General features: G+C 41.4%; 1 protein-coding gene across 2 annotated transcripts in view; it reads right to left on the bottom strand.

Moving 5' to 3' along the window:
* The window catches only part of PIP5K1B (phosphatidylinositol-4-phosphate 5-kinase type 1 beta), a 327,228-nt gene that overhangs the window by 155,865 nt on the left and 144,902 nt on the right, over positions 1-26,461 (bottom strand). For both annotated transcript variants that reach the window (XM_081238182.1, XM_081238181.1), the window contains exons 4-5: positions 12,629-12,759; positions 485-602 (exon numbers count right to left, since the gene is read on the bottom strand). In XM_081238182.1, the coding sequence (XP_081094308.1) occupies positions 485-602; positions 12,629-12,759 (249 nt within the window). The remainder of the gene's footprint in view (positions 1-484; positions 603-12,628; positions 12,760-26,461) is intronic.

Here is a 26,461-nt window from a genome sequence, read left to right as displayed (position 1 = left end):
ACACCTCTAGAAAGAGCTCGCATGAAGAGCTGTTGAGAACAAAACTATCCAGCTGCTTTAAAATCATATTCAAATTGTAGGTCAAGGTGAAAATGGCTGTGGGCCAAGGCAGGTTTGAGACGAATGGTATAAATAAGTCAGTTAAGATAGGAAGGCTTTCATACAGAATCCAATCAGCAAAATTCACAGGAGTCTTTATAACTAATTATAATATATCTGTTAGAATAATTATCTGAAGTAGCAACCGATACCCTGCTTATTTAAATATCAATTACCATAGCACATTTTGTAGCTATCAGGTAAAAGCTGCAGAGTCAAACTACATTTCCTGAAGCTAAATTTATAATCCTTATGAAACTTGAAACTTTTACTATGCTCCAGAGCTTTGTAAAATAAGAGACACAAGCCACTTGTCACTGTTGCTATGAGAAAAATGTTGACGTCACACATTTCTGGAGAAGGAAGGAAAATGATAGGTTCTTACCAAGTAATCATCAGGCTTGATACCAAAAAGTTCTCTGAAATATCGGAATGCTAGTGGAGCATATGTCTTAAATCTGAAGTCTGGGTAGTGATGTGCTGGGGTCAGATTGCTCCCTTCACTGCAGTTAAAATGTTAAAAAGAAAAAAAAAGAAAGAGAGAGAGAGAAGGAACATCAGCAAAGACAATTTTGACTTCAAATTCTAGCTCTATTAGTCCTGTGCCAATTTCCCTTCTAGGAAAACATCCCTTGATACTGGGTCTCTCTAAGCTCATGTCACAAAGGCCAATGGACATCAGGTAAAAACAGATGCTAACGCAGCAAGGGCCACTCCACGCAGGCATCCCTTGTCAATCACAGTGTGTCTTTAACCTGAAAATTCATCATCCCCCTCTGCCTCCTTCCTGGGAAAATCTCTCCATTTTCCCCAATGAAACCACTGTTGTAATGCTTTAGGTATAAGATCCAGGGCTTAGTGTTTGGAGCAATGTCAAAAATGCATTTTTTTGGCCATGAATTTTGAATGTTGGATAAACATTTTAAACTAGGAATAAGTAAAATAATTTAGAAAATATCTCACCAACAGAGAGAACCATCACAGTGGAAATAGATGGGTCCTGAATCTGAACTCTTTCTTACATCCGTAGTTACAGGAAAAAGACCTTAGATATTTTAGGGATTTTAAAACCTTATTTCCATTCCCATATATATCATTATCTTTTTTTCCCTCTTCTGGGTTCACCTTTGAAAATTTTTGTGCAAAAGTTATGATATATAAAAGGTATAAAGAAATCAGTGAATACTTATGAACCTAAAATGCTGCTTAAGAATGTTATTCATATAGTTGAATTGCCTTCTGTACTTTTTACTGATCATATACCCTTCCTTCTCCTCAGAGGCATCCACTACTCTGAATTTTGATGTTTATGATGTTTATCATTCATTTTATTCTTTGACTACATATATTTCACATGACATCAGAAAAGTCACCTAATCCTTCATTGTAAGAAATTAGAACAATGCAGTAGAATAATATACTTTTATGTAGAGATTCAGGGTCTCTTTTTACCATATTCTAGGTGGGACACTGAAGGCTGATTCTCATGGATGTTAAACAAATCAACTGTGCAAATAAAAAGGCTTTTAGCATACAACAAGCACTTGGAATCTACTATAATTTAAGTTTGCTGAGGTCAGTCAGAATTTTGTATCAGCACCTAACACATGGTAGACTATAAGTATTTTTTGAGTGAAAAAATGAGTTTTCAAGATAACGCTAATTCAGTAAAGTTGATTCTTAGGTGAAGCTTAGGTTCAAAAGTCAACATATAAAGTCAAAATCACCATAGTCAAAGATCATCCTTGATCTGTTCAATGTATCCAGTGCGGCCAGGTTTTCCCCTGCATGGTTACAGATGACTGTTCCTTTTGGTGAGTTCCAGAGGAAGTAGTTGGCTAGTGTTGTTAGGGGCCATCCTCTTATAATAAATCTTATCTGGAAAGGCCAGGACTGCACTCAGGCAGCAGCAAGGCACACACAGGAGGGAAGTGACACAGGAACGAAGGCTGCCTGGGAGAAGAGCTCATGTATGGAACAGCCCCCATATCACCTGCTCACTTAAATGGCTATTGTTGCCCTAAGTAAGTACAGCTGAATATTCATAATGCTTGTATGACACCCAGGTATGGTATTCAAACATTTCCTCATTCCATATTTTGGGATTTATGAAGAGACATGCACTCCGTTACAGCTCTTATGGGATTGCCAAAAGGAATGATTTTGGAACTTAAATGAATATAACTTGAAAACATGCGCTATGCAGACATAGGAGGTAAAAGCAGAGGTTCAAAATGACCTCTGACATCCTTCTTCACTGTTGCAAGCAAGTAAAAATAATCACAATGCCTTGGGTTCTGAAGCAGGCTATTTTCAGTGGGTTAAGAGTGTTGCCAATTTTTTAATTTGTTCCACTCTGTTTTCTCCTTTCAATCTCATGCAAAGCAATTCATTCCATTACAGCAGATCACCTTCAACATTCAAGAGTAAAATAAAATACCCGTTCCACTTACATGGAATTATTCTTTAAAGGATTTATTTCCATGCAGTCGGGGGGCCAAGATTTTATTAGAGAGGATACAGTATTTCTTTTTTTTTTTTTAAGGAGATGTTGGGGGTTGGAGTTTATTAATTAATTTACTTATTTTTGCTGTGTTGCATCTTCGTTTCTGTGCGAGGGCTTTCTCTAGTTGTGGCAAGCGGGGGCCACTCTATCGCGGTGCGCGGGCCTCTCACTATCGCGGCCTCTCTTGTTGTGGAGCACAGGCTCCAGACACGCAGGCTCAGTAGTTGTGGCTCACGGGCCTAGGTGCTCCGCGGCATGTGGGATCTTCCCAGACCAGGGCTCGAACCCGTGTCCCCTGCATTAGCAGGAAGATTCTCAACCACTGCGCCACCAGGGAAGCCCCTGAGGATACAGTATTTTTTATTATCATTTTCATTTTTGGTTACTCTGAGCTTCTTGAGTTGTTCACCTTTCCCTGAAGCAAGTATTAATTACAATAGTTTTCCTTGGATTCACATCTCCCTAAGTACTGTGGTTTATTCAGCAATGGTGTAAAAAGGATAGTGCTAGGTTTCCTTGGCAATGAGACAGCAGGCACATGCGCGCATGCACATGCATGCACACACACACACACACACACACACACAGAACATCTCTGGTTAGAGAAAGGGAACATTCGTTTCTTTAGGTATCCACCCTGACACAGCTCGTATTAAAAGGCACCACATCACTAAAAATGAGAAAAAACCCCCACCGAACCTAGCTAGCTTTGGGCCACATTAAGATACAGAGAATGGTATGGGTCAACTGTGAGGCAGGCTTGCCTGTATGGGGTCATCAATAAATTGTATTTGTATAAATGGAGATGATGAAAAGGGGGCAGGGATAATACTTAACACAGGCATTATAGAAAGTGGCAATTTCTTCACAGCATAATTAACAATATATTAATAATTAACTGCTGAGGTTACACAATCTTGAACCTCTCCATTTGCCTGAATGGAGAGGAACATTCCCTAATAGTGGATAATAAAACATCACCATTTTTTTTCTCTTAGTAGATTTTAGCTTATGAATTCTGCTTTCCTTTGACAAACATTAAGACTTTGCATTCTGTTAAATCATACTGGATACCCTGTATGGGAGTTAACATGCTCCTAACTCCCTGTGGTCCAGGGAGACCTGCGTTCCAGTTCCATCTCTGCCATTTACAAGCTGTGCTCTCTGAGGCCTGGTACTGAGCCTCTAGAAATAACATGGCAAAGTGGATGGAAACGTGAAAGGCCATGCACCTGGCAAGTGGGGAGCCCTCAGTGCGTCTGGATGATTAAGGCTGTGTGGTGACGGGAGACAGCCCAGGGTTGGACACGTCATGTGGAGAATGAAGTGACTAACTGGCTTAAAAAAAAAAAAAAAAAAAGGAAAAATGAAAGTGACAAAATGAAAAAATGTTTGCAACTCGTATCACAAAGAGCTAATCTCCCAATACAAAGAGCTCCAAAATACAGCAAAGAAAAAGACTGAAAAGTTATATATGTAAAAAACATAGCCAAGGGTATAATCAGGCACTTCACAGAAATGGAAGTATAAATGACTTACGCATATAAAAAGATGTTCAACCTAATTTATAATAGAATAAATGCAAATGAACGGTCACCGAGATATCATTTTCTCTCTCAGATGGGTAAAAATTTAAAACTTTGATAGAACTCAAGGGAGACTGGTACCCTGAGACACTATTAGTGGGAAAGTAAATTGATAGTTTTCCTTTGGAGGACATTTTCACAACTCCTGTCAAAATGACAAATGTACATAACTCTTGATTCGGCAAATGCATGGCTATAATTTACAGTACAGATAAACTACTGTTTGTACAAAATGACATGTTTGTACCTGGTTATTCATTATAGCACTGTTTGTAAGTACAAAGGATTGGAAGCAACTTAGATGTCTCTCAGAAGGGAACCAGTCAACGTAATTATGGTTCAGCCACACACTGGAATACCATGCAGCTATTAAAAAAGAACGAGGAGGCTTATGTACTGACGTGGTGAGATCTGAGACAGATTAAGTGAAAGAAGCTTGATGCAGAATACTGTGTATGGCATGCCACCATTTGCATACAAAAGCAAAAAAATATATCTTTGGCATGTATCTGCCCAAAAAATCCTTGAAGGATAAACAGACCCCAAGTAACAGTGATCACTAGAGTTAGACAGGTAATAAAGGCACAGGAATGAAAGGGACACTTTTCACAGTATTTCTTCTAAAAGCATCATGAGGATTGACCCTTCTACGTATGACCATTTACAACATTAAAAAAATTTTTTTTAAGTTAGGGGTAAAAGCCATAACCCCAAAACAAAGCTCTGCACACTGGGTTTGCTTCTGCTTATTAAGCTGCTCCAGTGAGTAACAAATACCAACTCGGCATGAATGAAGTTCTACTGAAGGAAATGCAAATTAATGGGCTGTGGGCTCCAGCTAGAGTTTGTCAGGAGGTAGAGGGCACAAGAGCAACACCAAACAGCGGGTGCAGTGAGGACCAGCCAGCAGACACTATAACCTGATTTTCTGAGGTTGAGCACGGGCAGACCTACTGGGGACCAGTGTGGGTGCTGGTCCACTGCTGCCCAGCACAGAGGCTGCTCTGCACGTGCACGAAAGGCTAAGCCAAGGCAGTAACACAACCGCAATCAGCATTAGTCTGCTGGCCAGTGGAAGAGGTCCACCGAAGACTCCTGCAGGCTTTCCTTGCCGGAGCCTGGGTGGTAGCCATCAGGAGACTGTCCAGCACCTAGACTTCCTCAGCAAAAATGGACTCTGCTGAAGAGCAGACTTCTTCACAATTTAAGACTTATGTTTCTTCAATCCATTTAGGTAGTGATTGGGGAAAAAAACTCCACTTTCCTGTCTTGGCCTAAAATGGAGCCTTTGGAAATTTCAGCTGTGAGGTTTTCACCAGGGGTTTGACATGTTTGGATCCCAAGAGCTGGTAAAATTTCACCAATAAAAATCTGGAGGCCGACATGGGATTTCCAACTTTCTCTGGCCAAGTAAGAACCCAAACAAGTAAGCCAACACACAGTACTGTCTTATCAAATTATTAAAGAAAGGGTTTGTTAACTCCACCAAAGGAGGAAGAAACTTCGACTAAAAAACTGTACTTTTCTCTATCTTGTCCTTTTCTCCCTTATTTCACCAAGAAGCAAAGTTTGATTATGGATCAGCTCTGACATTCTAATATTCACTCTTTGGAGGAGTGTTCAATTTTTAATTTAACTAAATTTCATTTAAAGTTAGTGTTCGTCTTAAGTCCAAAAGTACGTTATTTCTTAATGGCAATAAATGTTTCGGATTATACAACGTTGAAGCTTGAGGAAGCATTAGCCACCATCTGGAATTTCCCATTTAGCAGATAAGGAAATCAAAGTCCAGGGAGGGAAAATACTGACCGAAGCTAGTCAGGAACAAACAAGAGGGGAGATTAGATCCACCTCAGGGCAGTGGAAAAGTCACAAGCAGTCAGCTTTGCCTTAACTTCAATTTAATGTTCCTTGGTTAGTCTTCCTTTTCAGGATCCAGTTAGAGGCTTCAGGTACAACCTGCCCAAATACCCCAATTACTTCCCCAGGAGGGCCTCAGGTAGGCTGAGTCTGATTAGCCATGCTGGGGTTCTCATCTGTATGTACCGTGAACACCCAGCTTTGTGTATGTGATTTTAGAGCCTGATAGCCAAGCGTTATTTTTGGCAGCACTGGGTGGAGAGATTTGGTGCTAAGCAATGGGGTGAAACTGATTAAGCATCTCCAGAACCCTTAAGGGGTCCAGTTTTGGAGCTGAGACCCAGAGCTTTGAGGTTTTAGAGGCAGCATTTTATATATGGTGAGCTTCCTTGATTTCAAACTGTAACCGACAGTTAGTGGGTTTGTGGCCTCCTGGCAAAACAAGTGGGTCAGCAACCTCCTAGGTGACAGATTTTTCATGAGGGATCGGCTCATGCGATTATGGAGGCTGAAAAGTCCCGTGATCTGCCATATGCAAGCTGGGGGCCCAGGAGAGCTGGTGGTGTAATTCCAGTCCAAACCCGAATGTCTGAGAACCAGGAAAGCCAATGGTATAAGGCCTGGTCCAAGTCTGAAGGCCCAAGAACCAGGAATGCTGACGTCCCAGGGCAAGAGAAGATGGATGTCCCAGCTCAAGCAGGGAGTGAATTAGCCCTTTTCCCACCTCTTTGTTCTATTCAGGCCCTCAACGAATTGGATGATGCCCACCCAAATTGGTGAGGTGATGTTCTTTACTCAGTCTATTGATTCAAATGCTAATTTCTTCTAGAAACATCCTCACAGACACACCCAGAAATAATGTCTTATCAGCTATCTGGGCATCTCTTAGCCAGTCAAGTTGACACATAAATTTAACCATCACAGCAAACATGACCACACCTCCCATGAGGCAGGATAAGTGAAGGGTCCTTTGTCCTCATGTACAGATGGTGATGCTGAGACAAAGAAAACTGCAGTGCAATACAATTGGACAAGTGACACTACAGTCCAGTAACAAACTAGTGGTGGCAGCCAGTCTTCAAAGTAGACCTTTGTAAGTCAGGGTATGAAGAAGCAGCTTTAAGCATTATTAATTGCCTCTGCCAACTCAGGCAAGGTAGAGATCACTCAGTTTTCACATATGACTAATTAACCTGTGAAACAGAAATTGGTCCTCTCTCTTGCCAAATTAGACAGTGCTCTTGAATGGAAAAACAAAACAAACATAAGAAAATAACAGACACAACCCCCTGCTGGTGCCAACCTCCTTCTACTGAGCACGTCTGTGATGGCTACCCCTGAGCTGCCTTGTGAAAGACGAGGCTGCACCATCTTTTGAGGTGAATCAGCTGAGAGCCAGTCTTTAAAAGTCAGTAGCTGAAGACAGCTTAAATTCCAAAACCAAAGAATGTATTCTGGGGTGTCATTTGGGGAACCCCAGAAGAATGCATCTGGGGAACATGTGATATCGTTGTTCATCATGTAAATGTTAAACTTCTCAAGTCGTTATTACCACACTGGGAAATTATGTTTTCAAGGCAATTTCAAATAAGTTAAAATGTTATGTAATATTCAGTGCATGCAATAAATCTTTCATTTTTGAGTTAAAGGAAAAGGTATATAATTTTTATTGACAGAAAATCATTTTTCCCCATCCCCGCTACATAAATGTTGAACAAATATTTTTAAAGTTTTGAATTGAAGGGACCTTGTGTTATTGGCTTGTCCAGTGACAGTCACACCTCTCATTTAATCCAGAGAAAAATATTCTGGCAGCTTTGTGTTCTATCCACATCTATATAAAACCTGGTATGGAATGTCTGTATAGATCAGGGGTTGGCAATCTTTTTAGAGTCTTGTTGCAACTACTCAGCTGTGCTGTCGTAGTGCAAAAGGAGCCATAGACAATATGTAAGTGAATGGGCGAGGCTGTGTGACCACTGGATGAGGCTGTGTTACAAGTAAAACTTTGTTTAAAAAAAGAGGCAGGGGGCCAGCTTTTTCTCTTGAGCTGTAGTGTGCTGACCCCTGATACAGATAGATTCTTGGATGAGTTTATGTCAGTGAAACTTGAAATGCAGGTGGTTGGCTAGTCTGTCAAAACCATAACGTCTAGCACTGATATCTGGCAACACTTAGATGCACCTTTGACATATATGTTTGCTTGTCATTTAGAATAATGTTTCACCCTTACAGTAGTTCTGTGGAATTCTCTCCTCTCTTTGAGGGTATTCCCTGGAGATTCAAATAAATCCCAAAGAGCATCCATCAATCTAAGGGCAGTCTGTGCTTTGCAATGGTCCTCACATCAAGCTAAACTCCATTTCATAAGTGAGGAGATGAAAATTCAGGAGAGTTTTACAAATTCTTTGGTTAGATAATTACTCTTGAATATGGAAAGATAGATAAACTTTTATTGCCAGCTTTCCAGAGAAGGCAGTGATGGTGTCTCCTGCAGGGGAGCAGAGGGATGGATTCAAGCTGGTTGTCAAGGGGCCAGACAGGTAGATTTAGTTTCATAATTCTAGATTTTTTTTTGATTCAAAAATGCAGAAATACTGTTCCTGTGCTTTATCACCATAGTGTCGGGAGAAACAAAACTTTGGAGCCAGCCACCCCGGAGTTCAAATCCCGGCTTTACCATTTATTGGTTTATCACTTTGGGTTAAGCCACTTAACATCCCAGGGCCTTAGTTACTTCATACATAAAATGGCTTTTTTATGGTAAAGATGAAAGTAATAACAATAACTGAATAATGTATATTATATAAATATTATTAATAAAACTATGCTTGGTCCATAGTTGGCACATAAACTTCGCCTCCTGTTGCCAGTTCAGGTTCAGGTTTACATGGTAGAAACATTATAAAACGTCCTCTTTCTTCCTAATTCCACTTACATGGGAACATTTATCTGCAACCCTGAGTTTCTGATCATGGCACAGAATTGGGGGTCAAAAGATTGAGATATGATCATGGTTCTCTTACTCATCTACTTTGTGATCTTCGAAGATAATGGAACCAGATAGTTGAAAAGGGTATTATATCATCCTTCAAAGGATGGTCCAGAAAGGACCTTCAAAGAAAGGTCCAGAGCTTTCTCCATCTACAAAATGAAATAATCTGTAGTGCAAATACATAATATCTGAAAATAACTTTGAGCCACTTTAAAATAAAGAAATAAAAAATGACACAATGCAATTTGTTGCTAAGGGAAACAGAACCAGCAGCTTCCTAGCAGTGGTAAATTAAAACATCTCAAGGTACCCTAATCAATTAGTTCTATGACCCAGATAAATGCATTGAATTTTAGAGCCACCAGAGACTTCAGAATGTTTCAGCTGCTTCCACAAGGGCCAGTCCTGCCCACCTTTCTCTACTCATCCACAGGCATATGGGCAGGTAGGGAAGGAGCATTATTTGGCCCCTTTACTGAGTTATAAATGACATACAATAGAGTATAAAGTTTATTAATCTTCACATATGCATACACCAGTGAAACCACCACCATGATCAAGATACTGAATTTATCCATCACTTTGGGGGGCATTTTGATTGCTACAGTTACTGGCATGGCCTGGGGTTGACAAATGTGCAGTCTTGCACAAAGAATTATCTCATCCAAAAAAAGCCAATAGCACCTCCATTGAGAAATACTGGGTCCAAACCCTTTGCTAAACCAATGAAGAAACTGATCCCAGATGAGGAAACTGAGACAAGACCCAATGTAACTTTCTTCTGCTTCATATAAATGCATCTGGAGCACAGATGTTCTTTAAACAAACAATATAGTATCTGCTGAAATTTTTGCCTGAATCAAACATTTAATGTCATATTGACATTTAAAAGCTATATATGCTTTAAATGATCTATTTTAAATGTGACAATGGACTCCTCTAAATAGGGTCAGTTAGCTGGGTGCTCCCCTCACCAGTGACATGTGTGCCATTCAGCGGCTGCTGCTGCTATCCTGGAATATAGAGTTAAGGTCAAAGATACAGAATCCAGCCAGGTCCAACTTTGGTTTCTTACTCCTGAATAAAAAGGTGAAAAAAAAATCTCATTCTTGTCTTAATCATAACGATGCAGTATGCTTATGATAAATTGTCAGTGAACAAAAGGAATCAAGGCACTCAAAGGGCCTAAAAAGTGCCTGCGAAGACCTCAGTTATGTGCTCCTTGTTGTACGTATCTCATACAGTGTCGTGTATAATTCAGTTGCTAAACAGATGTAATTCTGATATTTAAGATATTAAAAAATCATTTAGGGGGCTTCCCGGTGGCGCAGTGGTTGAGAGTCTGCCTGCCGACGCAGGGGATGCGGGTTTGTGCCCCGGTCCGGGAAGATCCCACATGCCGCAGAGCGGCTGGGCCCATGAGCCATGGCCGCTGAGCCTGCACGTCCGGAGCCTGTGCTCCGCAACGGGAGAGGCCACAACAGCGAGAAGCCTGCGTACCGCAAAAAAAATAAATAAATAAATAAAAATCATTTAGGGTTTTATGAGCTCCAAGAACAAAACTTGGTATCAACTAGAACAACTGTCACTCTAAAATGGGAAGCAATGTGCTAGCTCGGTGGTTCTCAAACTTTTATGTGCTTAGAATCACCTGGAGCAATTGTTAAAACAGATTCCTGGGTCCCAGACCCAGAGTTTCTGATTTTGTTGATCTGGGGGGAGCCCAAGAATCTGCATGTCTAACAAGTTCCAGATGATGCTGATGCTGCCGGCCTGGGGACCGTATGCTTGGGCCATGCCTTCCTGTGGTTCCCATCAATGGTTGGCTCTGTTGATTGGACACTATGAGCAGAAAGGATGAGCCAGGATGGAGCACCCTGCCCTTCTTTGTACACCCATCTTGAGCTGTAACTGCTCCAGCATCCTGAACTCACTGCCAGCCAGCCTCTTACAAAAGGCCTCTGCTCCTCTTGTTCTTTACAGTGGAAGAAAAAAATAAGGTTGGAATATTTGGGTAGAGGCCCTAGAAGACCATGAGAATTCGAATATTCTGGAAACACATTTACAGGAATTTGAGCCTAATTTACAGGAAATTGAGCCTAACAGAACATACCATAAGATTAAGATAAACTTATAAGCTCCTGACTTTAAAGAGAAAAAAATGGTTACTACATACTTTTTTGGAATGATAGATTGTTAAAAACAAACACAACGGACATTTTCCAGCTATAGAAAGAAGAGCAGTGTCATGAGCAGACAGGATTATATCTTAGGTCTTGGGGTTGTCCATTTTCTACATGGAAACTAGTTCTTGTGGCTGCTAGGGAAACCTAGAGAAGCAAACTTTAAAACTTGCATAGACCAACTTTGTTCTTCAGCCCAGAGCATTTAAAGCAAAATGAAGCTGTCTGGGCTCATAGCCGACTTTCTTTTATCTATGGGCTCTGTTGTGACTACATGGACACCCTCACCTAAAGGTTTTATTTCTAGGCAGTTGACACCTGGACATAAAAATAAATGTAAGTACCATTTCCCTGAAGGTTTTTTTTAAAAAAAAATAAGGCAATGAGAACACTGAGAGGGAAAGTGTCAGTCCAACCATTCTCACACAAGCCAAATAATAATTGATAATAAAATTGGCTTATTTTGGAGAGAAACAGTTATTTTAAAATAAATGACAAGTCAATCCTCACAGCCCCAAAGAAAATATAATTGCCCCCAAGCCCCCAAACCAAATATCTTTATTTTTATTTTTTTGAAAAGTCCTGTTTGTAGTAGCGACATTTCCAATTTAATAACGAGTAGCTCTCTTCCTATGTTAAGCTAGCACCAGCCTTTTAAATTATTTATTTATTTATTTATTTTGGTAAAGCATGTATAATATAAAGCTTACCATCTTAACCATTTAAAAATGCACAGTTATGTGGCATTATGTCCATTCGTATTGTTGTGCAACCATCCCTGCCATCCATCTCAGACTTATTAGTTTATTAGTTTGATTTCCCCCTGCCCAGTATAATAAAGTTAGAGGTGATATATATGGGTAACTTTGCAAGTACGGCATCCAAATAGGGGGATCCTCGTAAGTTTTCTGGAGGAAAGTTAAGTTAAAAGAGGAGATGCATGAGTGTACTCAGATAGGAGGCCCAAATGCGCATCCCCCGACTCACCTTTTAAATTAGGGCTAGCAAAAACTTGGCACCAGCTGCTGCGTCTTGGGTGTCCTCTTTTTCTAAACCTATGCAGGCATTACTCTGTGATTACTGTACTCTTTCCCACTGAATCTCAGAGTCTTTCTCCATAGGGTCTTCTAGGCATTATCACAACTAATTAATTACAACTGGCCCAAAGGATGAACCCTATTTACCATCACCATATACAAATGCAAGACACCTGATGCAACCGGAAGTCATAATCATTTGGATTGCTTTTGGGCAAGCCAAAGGTTTAACATGAACATCAGTACATGATGTACACATGCATGGATAATAAAGTCTTGTACTGGTAGAAAGTCTTCAATATGGGGGTGTCACAACGAAGGTTCCTTAGCATGGAAATCATCACAAGTAACAACGTTCTTACCTGGGTAGGAACACACTTTCCACCACATAAAAGTCTTGCATGAGAACATCTCGATCTGGCTTGGAGGTGAGATTACCCACTGTGTATCCTATTCCCAGCTGAATAGCACCTCTGATGGCAGATGATGCAGTCTGCAGGGACAACAAGGATTTCAGCGTTAGCCTCAGTAGGTGGGGCCTTGTTCAATGTCACAAGCAGCAAAAACAGGAGAGTGAGGTTAGATTTCCTTTCTTGTTCCTAAGCAAAGAGGAAGCTAGGTTTGGAAAGATGACAGGCTGCTTCTTTTAATGGAGAGTACTTTCCAAACATCAAGGACACTTCTGGCCATGAAATTATTTTGGTGGTAATCTTTCCTATAAATGTTCCTAAGGTCAAATTACAGTCCAAAATCTCCAGCTTTCTTTTATTAAGAACTTAGAAACTTGGTAGAACACTTGCAATATACAGAATTATAATTTCTACCAAAGGATAATTGATACCATTGCAGTTTTTAAAAAATCAGAAGTTCTGTAACATACCTATGGATCAGGAAGAGTGTTTGTCTTCATAAGAAATGAGAGAGCAAAAAATAATTTGAGCCTTTGAAATATATAAAAAAATTTTTTAAACATCTTTATTGGAGTATAATTGCTTTACAATGGTGTGTTAGTTTCTGTTTTATAACAAAGTGAATCAGGTATACATATACATATGTTCCCATATCTCTTCCCTCTTGCGTCTCCCTCCCACCCTCCCTAATCCACCCCTCTAGGTGGTCACAAAGCACCGAGCTGATCTCCCTGTGCTATGCGGCTGCTTCCCACTAGCTATCTATTTTACGTTTGGTAGCGTATATATGTCCATGCCACTCTCTCACTTTGTCCCAGCTTACTCTTCCCCCTCCCCGTGTCCTCAAGTCCATTCTCTAGGTCTGCGTTTTTATTCCCGTCCTGCCCCTAGGTTCTTCATGACCTTTTTTTTTTTTTTTTTTTTTTAGATTCCATATATACGTGTTAGCATACGGTATTTGTTTTTCTCTCTCTGACTTATTTCACTCTGTATGACACACTCTAGGTCCATCCACCTCACTACAAATAACTCAATTTCCTTTCTTTTTATGGCTGAGTAATATTCCATTGTATATATGTGCCACATCTTCTTTATCCATTCATCTGTCGAAGGACACTTAGGTTGCTTCCATGACCTGGCTATTGTAAATAGAGCTGCAATGAACATTGTGGTACATGACTCTTTTTGAATTATGGTTTTCTCAGGGTATATGCCCAATAGTGGGGTTGCTGGGTTGTATGGTAGTTCTGTTTTTAGTTTTTTAAGGAACCTCCATACTGTTTTCCATAGTGGCTGTATCAATTTACATTCCCACCAACAGGGCAAGAGGGTTCCCTTTTCTCCACACCCTCTCCAGCATTGTTTGTAAATTTTTTTGATGATGGCCATTCTGACCGGTGTGAGGTGATATAGAAGACCTAAATAGACATTTCTCCAAAGAAGATATACAGATTGCCAAAAAACACATGAAAGAGTGCTCAACATCATTAATCATTAGAGAAATGCAAATGGAATATATAAAGTTTAATTTGAAAATTGCTTACTCGTTTTGCCATGGGTCCATAATCAAAATTTCCTTCACTGATCTATGATAAAACACATAGCATTGGAACACAAGTATTTCCAATTTACTACTTTTCTAATATTAATCCATAATTAAATTGACAATGTTATCTTGGGGGAATAACATGTACGTGTGTGTGTGTGTGTGTGTACATGTGTACATAAATACTTTTAACCAACATAATAGGAGAAATAGCAGAATAACTTAATTTAGGAAAATCAGAATGCATTCCTCTTAAGGGTGAAAGTGTGACATATTTTTATGCCTTGCAGTGTTTAATGTAGTACCATGTACACAGCAGGAGCTAAATAAATAGTTAAATCAGTGGTTCTCAACCAGGGACATCTGACATTGTCTGGAGACATTTTTCGGTTGTCATAACTGGTGATGGTGGTGGTGTTACCACTGGCATCTAGTGGGTAGAGGCCAGGGATGCTGCTAAACATCCTGCAGTGCACAGGACAGCTCATAACAAAGAATTATCGAGCCCCAATTATCATTAGTGCTGAGGTTGAGAAACCATGTCTTAAATGAATGTAATAAAGATCATCTGTTTTATAAAAAAATATATTCCTTTTGAGTTATCATTTTCACTTAGCAAATCCAAGACCCATCTCCACTTTCCCACATGCTTTTTTTTTTTAACTTCTTCTTGCTTTTAACGTTCAAAAACATATCTCCTTGAAAAAATGTATCCTCTTGATTTCTATGATAGAACATGGGCCTGGGCCCACCTCCACCTTTTCTGATAGTCTCTAATGTCTTCACTGACTTCTCATATTTTATTTGTTATAATTGCAGTGTCCCTAAAAGATTGATCCTTGATCCTTAGATTTCCTTAATTATGCAGGCAATCAATCCATTCCTAATGGCTTCAAATACTGGCTCTATGCATATGACTCTCAGACGTTTGAAACCTACTTGGATGCTACTCTATCATCACAAACACAGTATATACGGCACCAAACTAAATTTTATCTTACAACCATTCCACCCCCCCTCCCCCGAGACTGGTTTCCTCTCTCAAGGTTCAGTAATCCTGTCAACCAAGGTTGAACCCCCCAAAAACCACATCTTGCACAGGGCTAGGTCCCCAATAAATACTTGCTAACTTCCCTTGAAATGACCACGATCATTCATACCGCTCAGTCACCTCCACTATACAAGCAGTAACAATCACTTTCCCATGGAGTCATCATTTAATCGCTCTGCTTACTTCACTGCAAATATTACATCACCTTTGTGTGAGGACAACTACCTATCCCTGTCCCTGCAGGAGGTAAGAGAAACATCTTGGTGTTTTTCTTTTTTACACATGCCTTTTTACTTATGATCCCAGAGCAGCAAGATGGCAAAAGACTGAGAGTCAAGCCCAAATAGTGCAACCAGTGCTTAAAAAACAAAAAGTTGCTATTTTAATACTCCTGCTCTGAGCTCAGCAATGCCAATTGGCATCAGTGACCTTTTGTACCAATAGCTCTGACTTCTGAAGGCTGAAATGAATTTTTCTCATTTTAACCTCACATAAAAATTCAAATTTCTCTTCTCCTATCCATCATTCAGGGCAGTACGGCGCAAGACACGACATCAGCATTTTCCAGAGGACCCAACATCCCAAAACGTTCTGTTCCAGACCTATCAACAGACTCACATGCTCTCAAACTGCTTTTCCTTCACCGCACCCCACCCCGACTTTGCTTCCAGAACTACCTGGATTTCTGCTTAATTCAGTCACTTAGGGCTTCTTGGACTGGAACATCTATCAAATATGGAGTACCCAATTCTTCGTCAACCACCCACCACGTCCCCCCTCCCACACCCCCAGGAACAGAGGGTGGTCAAAGGTGCAGGAGGATATATCTGGTATTTTCAAACCTTAGAAAGTCGGGGATTCACTGGGACACTTGTTAAAACAGACTGAAAGCACAACTACAGAGACAGTGAAAAGATCAGTGGTTGCCAGGGGCTGGGGGAGGAGAGATGGAGCACAGAGGATTTTCAGGGCAAGGAAAATACTCTGTATGATACTTTTGTGATGGATGCATATAATTATGCATTTGTCTAAACCCACAGAATGTACAACACCAAGAGTGAACCGTAACGTAAACTATGGACTTTGGGTGATTATGATGTGTCCATGTGGGTTCATCGGTTGTAACCCTCTGGCGGGGTATGCTGATAATGGGGAGGCTGTGCATGTGTGGGTACAGGGGGGTGTATGGGAAACCTCTGTACCTTCCTCTCAATTTTGCTGTTAACCTACAACTACTCTAAGAAGCAAGTCTTAAAAAAAAGTCATTAGGCACTGAAAAAAAGAAAAGCGACTTACGGGTTGCATCTCCAGAACTTTTGATTCTGAAGGTCTGCGGTGAGGCTCAAGCATTTGCTCTTGCTCTAAGGAGCATTAAAAAAATCTCTGTCCTGAGGTATAAGATTAAATTTTGAATCCCCGAAGGAATAAGATTTTGGAAAGGACCCCGCTGACATCTGTTTAGTTAAACCAAAAACCAGACTTGTAATACTATTACTTTCCTTTCAGGCTCCTTAAAATTCAAGGGCTTTGAAGAGAGATATAAAAGAAATCATAATAAAGTTAATCTTTTTTGATCAACTATTTGTGCCAGGCACTTAATATATAGATAACAACAATTATTATCACAATCTACCATAATCATAGCACACACTTATAATAGAGTGATTACAAAAAGGCAGGCACTATTCTAAGTGCTTTTGGTTACATTAACTCTTGTATCTTCACAACGACCCTGTGAGGTAGGTACTATTATTATCTCCATCTTACTGACTCAGGAAGGTTTAGTAACTTACACTAGGTCACACAGCTAGTGAAGAGGTGGAGCTGGGACTCGTACCTGGGGAGTATGGCTCCTGAGTCCAGCTTATAAAGTACACGTTAGAATCTCTGACCTTACTGAAGCCTTCCAAGGACACTGAAGGGTAGCGCCAATCACACCCATTTTACCGTTGGGGATCTAAGGCTCAGCAAAGTTAACTGACTTGCCCCACTCACACTGTTAGCGCGTGGTAGTCTGGCTGCAAAACCCGTGCTGCTTCAGTGTTTCTTTCTTTTTTTTTTTCAAAATGAGCCTGGAATCAGAGCTGGAAGCTCTCTATTAAGTCTGGCTGTTTGACCTCAGCCAAGGAAGCAGCTCTGTGGGAGCCATTCCTTTTGATGAAAATAGGGATAAAATATTTTATTTGCTTCTAATCATACCCAACCATGGGTAAGCGTAAGAAAACCCTGTAAACCACTTGGTAAACCAGTATGAACTCCATTGTTAAGGTCACTACTACTAACATTGGGAGGTATAAACAAAAGGAGATATTTTGCTGCCGCGGGAGGATCATTACCTCAAGGTTTCCTCCTCCCCATCTTTGTGTAAAATTAAATGCTTTAGCATTGGTGTATTTGGGTATAATTAAAAAGCATCTTGTCTATTTCATGGAAACGTCTGATTGTATTCACTGTGGCACGTGGTTTTTAGAGCCACCAGCAGTAAAGGCCCCACTACCTGACATTTTCCCATTGGACATTAGGCGCGGAGGCCAGGATGGAAGAAACCATAGTATTTTCTGACACAATCACTCTTGAGCAAGATGTGCTTTAAAATTACGAAAACACTTTGAAATGTTAGCTGGAGCGTCTCTGATCAGCAGACTAGTAAATCATGATGACAAAGAACCTGCTGTGTGTAGTGCTCTTCTAGAACCAGCAGTTCTTTCCCTGAACATTCTGAGGGAAAACTCCTCTCCTCCTTCCTCGGGGATGCCACCAACAGAGCAGTGAGTCTGTAATGAGTTGGCAGCTTCGCACACACACACTCAGCCCCTCCAATTTGCTGTGTGGCTTTGCATATGCTCTAAATATGCTGAGACGTGACCATTTCCCCTTTGACCTCTGTGAAAACATATAGGTTTAGATTTCAGAACACAGCCAAACAGAGTCTTTTTTTTTTTTTTTTTTTTGCGGTACGCGGGCCTCTCACGGTTGTGGCCTCTCCCGTCGCGGAGCACAGGCTCCGGACGCACAGGCTCAGCGGCCATGGCTCATGGGCCCAGCCGTTCCGCGGCATGTGGGATCTTCCCGGACCGGGGTACGAACCCATGTCCCCTGCATCGGCAGGCGGACTCTCAACCACTGCGCCACCAGGGAAGCCCCAGGGTCTATTTGTAATTCGGGTTTTTTTCAAGGGCTAAGTGGAGGCAACATATTGTGTGGATACTAGGAACACCTCTAAAGCCTTTGAGACTTGGAGAAAGAACCAGACCACACCACAAAGGCAAACCACACACACTTAATTTCATAGCTTCTCTTTACTAACCCAAATTTGTTCAGCAATGATGGCAATACTAAGAAGAAAATTAATGTCAGCTTGCATTTGGATAATCTGTTACGGTTTCCACAATGTTACCTTTTAATGATTGCATTAGATTGTCACAGTTGTTATGTGGGTAGGTAGGGTTTTAACGCCCATTTTATAAAGAAACTGTGGCTTTGGATGATTAACTTGACCTAAGTCCCCTGGCTAGTATGTGGTAGAGCCAGGAGTGATATTCTGGTCTGGAAGGTACCAGTTCAGTGCTCTACCAGTGTGCAGTGCTTTACCTGCCTGAATTTTCTCTGCAGGAGACGGATCTGACTGAAGCCGAGACACACTTGAACCATCAGATAATTAAATGATGATACTATCAATGAGACTAGGCATCTATGTAAACCCACTATTAGGGGAGCAGTGATGCCGACAACAGTAAGGTTTTAATGCTCTTACATTGGTTACAGGAAACTGCTTTCTACAGCACACTGTCTATGAAATTAGATCACTTAATATGCAATCTGATATCACCAGCTTTAAAAGGAAGTATGAAAACATTTCAAGTCAACAGCATTTTCCTCCCTAAGGTGATCTGATAACCTAATTACAGGATTATAGCCAATATATATATTACCAGAGTGATTTTTAAGAAAACACAGATCTAATCTTGTCACCATCTTGCTCGAAGCCTTCTAATGGGTCTGTAGTATCCTCACCACAGGATTAACTCCAAATACCTTAGCTTGACACGGAAACCATCTATGATATTAGACCCTCCGTACCTCCCACTGACTCCTGCATGCCAACATAAAAAAAGATCCTAAACACACACACACTATCCTTTGAGCAAGGGGACCTTACAGGTCCATGAACCCCTAACTACTATGTGTGAAATTTTCTGGTATGTGCATTTTTTTTCCAAGGAGGGGGTCTAATGCTTTCTCTTTATCTCAGAACATCCATTTTCTCAAAACCACAGCTGTAGAGAGACTAATTCTAAGTCAGAGATGTTTACTGAGAAGCACCTTAAACAAGGCCATTAAAAAAAAATGGTTCCGTAACACCTCTTAAGAGCAAGAGGAGACAATCCTTGTTCAGCCAGGGAGACCCTGGCCCCTCTTTCCCAACTGACAGCTCAAGTCCAGTTCTAGGTTCTCCCTCCTGTCTCTGAACCTGAAATCAGCAAAGAGGGTAGAGATTTCTTGCTCATCCCAATGAGAGAATTAAGGAAAAAGAAAGAGATAGCTTGCACAAAACTGGCTGTAGGACTGTGGACACGGGATACTTCGTGAGCAGGCAAGCCTAAAGCCTTCTGAAAGGAGGTGGGACTGCCTCTCACCTGCAGGTTCCCCAACCCATTTCCCCAGTCCCTCCTTGTTGTGTTGGTTTTCTATTGCTGCTGTAACAAATGACCACAAACTCTGTGTCTTCAAACAACACAAACGTATTACCTTACAGTTCTGGAGGTCAGAGGTCCTAAAATCAAGGTGTTGGAAGGGCTGCGTGCTATAGGCTGTAGATGAGAATCCAGTTCCTTGCCCCTTCAAGCTTCTAGAAGCCAATCATATTCCTTGCCTCGTGGCCCCGTCCTCCATTTTCAAAGCCAGCAGCATCTTCAAATCTTTCTTAATCTCTCTTTGTCTCCCCTCTGCTTTTGTCATCACACCTCCTCTGATTCTGACTCTCTAGCCTCCCTCTTACAAGTACCTCTGTAAGTACACTGGGCCCATCTGGATAATCCAAGATCACTTCCCCACCGCAAGATCTTCAACTTAATCACCTCCGCAAAGTTCCTTTTGCCATGTAAAGTAACATATTCACAGGCTCTAGAGATTAGGCTGTGGCCATCTTTGGCGTCCCCATGATTCTGCACACCACACTCTATTTCAGGTTTGACTCCAGCATTTTTTCCTATGGGCAAGACGGGAATAAAGACGCAGACCTACTAGAGAATGGACTTCAGGATACGGGGAGGGGGAAGGGTAAGCTGGGACAAAGTGAGAGAGTGGCATGGACATATATACACTACCGAACGTAAAATAGATAGCTAGTGGGAAGCAGCCGCATAGCACAGGGAGATCAGCTTGGTGCTTTGTGACCACCTGGAGAGGTGGGATAGGGAGGGTGGGAGGGAGACGCAAGAGGGAGGGGGTATGGGGACATATGTATATGTATAACTGATTCACTTTGTTATAAAGCAGAAACTAACACACCATTGTAAAGCAATTATGCTCCAATAAAGATGTTAAAAAAATAATAATAAAATAAAAAATAAAGATACACATTCATGATAGGCAGTGATACAAACAACAGTGTGGTGTGACTGAGGCCGAAAGCGGGGTTGGGGGATCCAGTTTAGAATGGGGGAGTTAGCAGAGGTCTAGAAGGAATGACATGCAGGCTGAGATGTGAAAGGTGAGTTGACAGGTCACGTGAATGGAGTCTGGCTGTATGCCCACCACGTGCCAGGCACTCGTCTACAAATTGGGGATGCAGAAGTGACCTGGCCAGAGTCCTTGCCCTCAAGGAATTGAGAGTCACATTAGGAGGTCAGGGGAATCGATTTCCAGGCATAGAAAAGTAGCAGTTTAGGGACCTGAAAGCAAATCACTGTGGGTAAATTAAGGTGGGCATCAGGGAGAACATTGGAATTGGAGGATGCAAAGATGGGATGAATCTAGGTCTGAGCCTTATAGATCCTGTTAAGGGTTTGATGTGTTTCAATAAGGGAACGGTTATTGTCTAGTTTGAAAAAGTTCACTCTGGCTGCCGTGTGGAGAACAGATTGGACAGAACATATGAGGAAAAGTGATCAGGAGGCAATGGTCATGGTTCATATTCAGATGTGGATGGCTTAGAGTAGGGTGACGAACAAGACGATGGACAGAAGAGTTGAATTTGAAATACATTTTGGAGGGAAATAAACAGAACTTGCTATGAACTAGAAACGAGGGAGAGAAAAGTACTGAAACACCTCCTGGAGTTTTCCTTGAGCAGTTAAGAGGACTGAGGTTGCTTTACTGAGTTGGGGTGACTGAAGGAGGAACATATTCTGGGGGGAAGATTAAGAGTTCCATTTGAGATGCCAGTGAGACATCCAAACGGAGGTGTCAAGATACAAGTCTGGAGCTTAGAAGAGAGGTTTGGGCTGAAAATTTGAATTTGAGTGTTTTGAGCATATAAATAATATTGAAAACCAAAGGGCTGGATGAGTAACCTAGGGAGAAAGGGGAGTGCTCTAGAACGGCCTTGAGCATAGTCAAGAGTCAGGGTGGAGACAGAGAAAGGAGAACCTTTGGGGGCGATTTAGGAGTGATTACAGGAGTGGGAAGAAAATCACGAAAACATGGCTTCAGAAAAACTGAGAAAACCAGATGAAGAATTTGAAGCGAGAACAGTCTCAACAAGTGGCTCCTTCATTTGATAATATGAGTGTCACAATTTGGAATATCTAAAGCTATGCATTAAATTCTCTATTCTTCTCTCATTCATATCATTGATTCACAGTCCAAGTACAGATCTAAAATATTCGACAAAATTATTTGATAAACTCCAGTCAACTTATGCCTTCATTTAAACCATATTTTTAAAATGTTCTATAACTTTAAAAATATTACATTAAAAAAGCAGGATAGGGCTTCCCTGGTGGCGCAGTGGTTGAGAGTCCGCCTGCCGAGGCAGGGGACACGGGTTCGTGCCCCGGTCCGGGAAGATCCCACATGCCGCGGAGCGGCTGGGCCCGTGAGCCGTGGCCGCTGAGCCTGCGCGTCCAGAGCCTGTGCTCCGCAGCGGGAGAGGCCACGGTAGTGAGAGACCCGCGTACCGCAAAAAAAAAAAAAAAAAAAAAAAAAAAAAAGCAGGATACAAAATACATATAATAAAATGGGAAAAAGAAAAACTCCAAATGTTTTATACACATCCACAGAGGAAAACAAAACAGGAAGGAAATACATCAAACTGTACGATTATCTCTGGGTTGTGGGATATTGGGTGATTTTTTCTTGTACTTCTCAGAGTTTCTAAATGTTGTGTTCCAGGCAGGAGTGGAAACGTCCTTCAATGAAAGCGCTTTTACTATGTTTATAAATACATTTTGAAGGATGACAAAGGCATGTTTAGGATTTGCTCATTTTTTAAAATCTCGTTTTAAGTCAAGGCCTCTATGCTAGAAACACATGTAACTATTATACTCTGATGAAGTGTAATCATAATGAACTTTATTATGGGAAGGGGAAGGGTTGGGGAAACTTCTTTCTCTTTTCTGACTGATTGCCTGAGGGAGCAGGAAAGGTCTGACTTGAGGAGAGGGGTACAGTTGTAAGATGCCCCAGGCACTCAAGGCTCACCAGGTGTATATGTACACCTCTTTCTCTTGCATGCTTTCACAGGATTGGCAGTTACCCATCCACATGGTGGTTGCATCTCCCCTTTAGGGGAAGAACACATCTCCTTCTGGCTGGTAGGTCCATGTTGTTCCTCCAGGTCCTTACCTGGACAGGCTCAGTGAGGACCACACAGCAGCTTTATCTCTAGCTTAGTGTCCTCAACTGGTCACATCTCATTTATCCCCCACCCTCCCTAAGAACCCTCTCTTAGATTTGCCACCATCAGAGCAGCTGACCAACAATTCTCTTGTTCTTTCAGTTTCCCAGAAAATACTACAGTTCACTGCATCCCCCAGGCTGCAGGGGTCATATCACATTCACAGTGGTCTCACTGAAGCCCCGTTTCCTTAGGCTTAAGATGACGGGCAAACCCTCTCCTAACCCCCGCCCCCCCTCATGGGGGTAACTCCTGACATCAACAACTCTCTCCAAAATTCTTTTTCCAGTCTCCACATTTCACATGGGGCAGCCAAGCTCTTTCACAGACCAGGATGATCACTGCACTGGTCTGAGACCACCTCCTTTCCCAAGTTCCGCGTGGAGGACTGGCACCCTTTTGGCTTGCACTGTCCTTCACTAATTCACAGGTCCTGCCGATAAAACGTGGGGCTGTGGTCAGTGGCATCAATTGGTTTCTGTGTTCCTTTCCACCTGTCACATGACTGCCAGACTCATCATTCTCAGGTTTTTGGGTTTTTTGTTTTTAACACCACCTCCCAGCATAAAAACCTTCACTGTTTTTTCACTATCTGTAGAAGTGAACCTCAATTCCTTGCTTGGTCTTCAAAATTTTTCTACAATCTACTTCCTGCTAATGCTAACTGCAGTAATACATAAATTTCCAAATTCTAACTTCTGTAAAAAGCACAGCCCTGAAATCTGGTGTCTTACTTCTATACACGCTGATTTCTCCATCAGGAACAGTCTTCCATGGTGGTCCCTGATTGGTGCTCTGTTTCCCTCTATTGGTTGGCATCCTGTATCCTTGTGGCTCTGACATCCCCTCGGGTCTCAAAGTCCTCCAAATCCAGCTGGCTGATAGAAGAAGCAGGAATGGGGAAGGAACACCCACCTTCCACTTTTGACTACCTTTGCCAGAAGTCACCGTGCAGGATATTTACCCCAGGTCTGCTACTCAGCCATTCTCCATCCTACTCTGTGTCCTGGAACATTCCCTGTACAACTACATTAAAGTACTTCCTATCCTTCTGGCTTCCCGTTGGATTTGGCCAATAGGACGCCTCCACAGAAGACTGAAGAGAGGCTGGAGAGTGACATCAGGGTGTCCACTCCCCTCCTTCCCTTACCTCGGGTTTGACTCAGACTGCTGTGTCCTTCTGAGGGTTACAGCTCCTTTCCTTTCTTGTGGGCCTCTCCAGATAACTCCTATTCTAACTCCTAGAAACTGTACCATTCTCTTCTCTCTCAGGTCTAAAAGAGCTAACGGGGTAGGGTTGGGCTTCATGATACTATACTATCCATTGTAGTTTCCTTATCCACTCCTGCATCTTTGCAAACAGTGCCTTTCTTAAACTCTCTTCAAGTGATCTAATTTGAGTCTGCCATCCATTTGCCATCCAGATCCTCTAGGCTAAAGACAGTGGACCACTCACGGTCCATTAGCAAGGACGAACCACATGGCCTCACCAAGACACAAGGAGGGCTTGCTTTGCAGCTGCTTTCCAATTCCAGCTTTGCTATGGAAGAGGGAACACAAATTCTGGTGGACAGTTTGCTGTCTAGGCCACACAACAGACCCTACTGCCTTCGCACAATTCTACGCCTTCCGCCAAACTCTCCTGCTTAAACTTGCCGTGTGATTCCTGGTCTCCGCCCACGCTGATCCCCCTGCCTTCAATGTTGTCTCCATTCTCCTTTGCTCCCCACAGACTCTTCCAGGTCCAGTTCTACCATTAGTCTCTGCACACAGTGTTTGCTCACCCAGCAGCGAGACATGACTACTCCCCTCTCCCAGTATGAGTGGTTTCATACTTTTGGGGTATCGCTATTTTCACAGCTGGAAACTACTTTTCTGATACAATTTCTGCAGCTGACATTTTTGAAAACAAGAATACTGGAGCACCATTATAATGATATCCTCCCCTGCACCTGCAAAGACCTTCTATGTGGTGAAACTGCCTCATAAAAAGGTCATTCTGACACACTAGGCACTCAGCCACCTTGGAAGAAGCCCAAGACGGGTTCACATTCTGTTTAATTTTCCCTTACTACTAAGCAGCCTTTATAACTAGATCCTAGTGTATCCACTTGTTGGAAGGAAGATTTGATTCTCTAAATGTGTTGGAAAAGGCAGAAAAAAGAAAAGGTGTTTTGTGCTCTCTTTTAAATGATTTTCCCTTATGTACATGACTGGCAGTGAAGCACGTACTCTCATTGGAATGGAAAAACATATTCAGCAAACATTTCTCATTAACATAAAAATACTATACTCTTAAGATATTCAGCAGTGGTAAATTATGCCCACTTAATTGCCCTTAGAAGAGATATGCCGGGTTTATTCCAGGAATGCAAGGATTCTTCAATATACGCAAATCAATCAATGTGATACACCATATTAACAAACTGAAGGAGAAAAATCATATGATCATCTCAATCGATGCACAGAAAGCTTTTGACAAAATTCACCACCCATTTACGATAAAAACCCTGCAGAAAGTAGGCATAGAGGGAACTTTCCTCAACCTAATAAAGCCCATATATGACAAACCCACAGCCAACATCATCCTCAATGGTGAAAAACTGAAACCATTTCCACTAAGATCAGGAACAAGACAAGGTTGCCCACTCTCACCACTATTATTAAACATAGTTTTGGAAGTCTTAGCCACAGCAATCAGAGAAGAAAAAGAAATAAAAGGAATCCAAATCGGAAAAGAAGTAAAGCTGTCACTGTTTGCAGATGACACGATACTATACATACAGAATCCTAAATATGTTACCAGAAAACTACTAGAGCTAATCAATGAATTTGGTAAAGTAGCAGTATACATAATTAATGCACAGAAATCTCTTGTATTCCTATACACTAATGATGAAAAATCTGAAAGTGAAATTAAGAAAACACTCCCATTTACCATTGCAACAAAAATAATAAAATATCTAGGAATAAACCTACCTAAGGAGACAAAAGACCTGTATTCAGAAAATTATAAGACACTGATGAAAGAAATTAAAGATGATACAAACAGATGGAGAGATATACCATGTTCTTGGATTGGAAGAATCAACACTGTGAAAATCACTATACTACCCAAAGCAATCTACAGATTCAATGCAATCCCTATCAAACTACCTATGGCATTTTTCACAGAACTAGAACAAAAAACTTTTACAATTTGTATGGAAATACAAAAGACCCCGAACAGCCAAAGCAATCTTGAGAACGAAAAACAGAGCTGGAGGAATCAGGCTCCCTGACTTCAGACTCTACTACAAAGCTACAGTAATCAAGACATATGTTACTGTCATGAAAACAGAAATACAG

The sequence above is a fragment of the Mesoplodon bidens genome (assembly GCF_964165515.1).
Source record: "Mesoplodon bidens genome assembly, chromosome: 6".
NCBI lineage: Eukaryota > Metazoa > Chordata > Mammalia > Artiodactyla > Ziphiidae > Mesoplodon > Mesoplodon bidens.
Note: the sequence above shows the minus strand (reverse complement) of the source record. Positions and strands in the feature narration are given on the sequence as shown.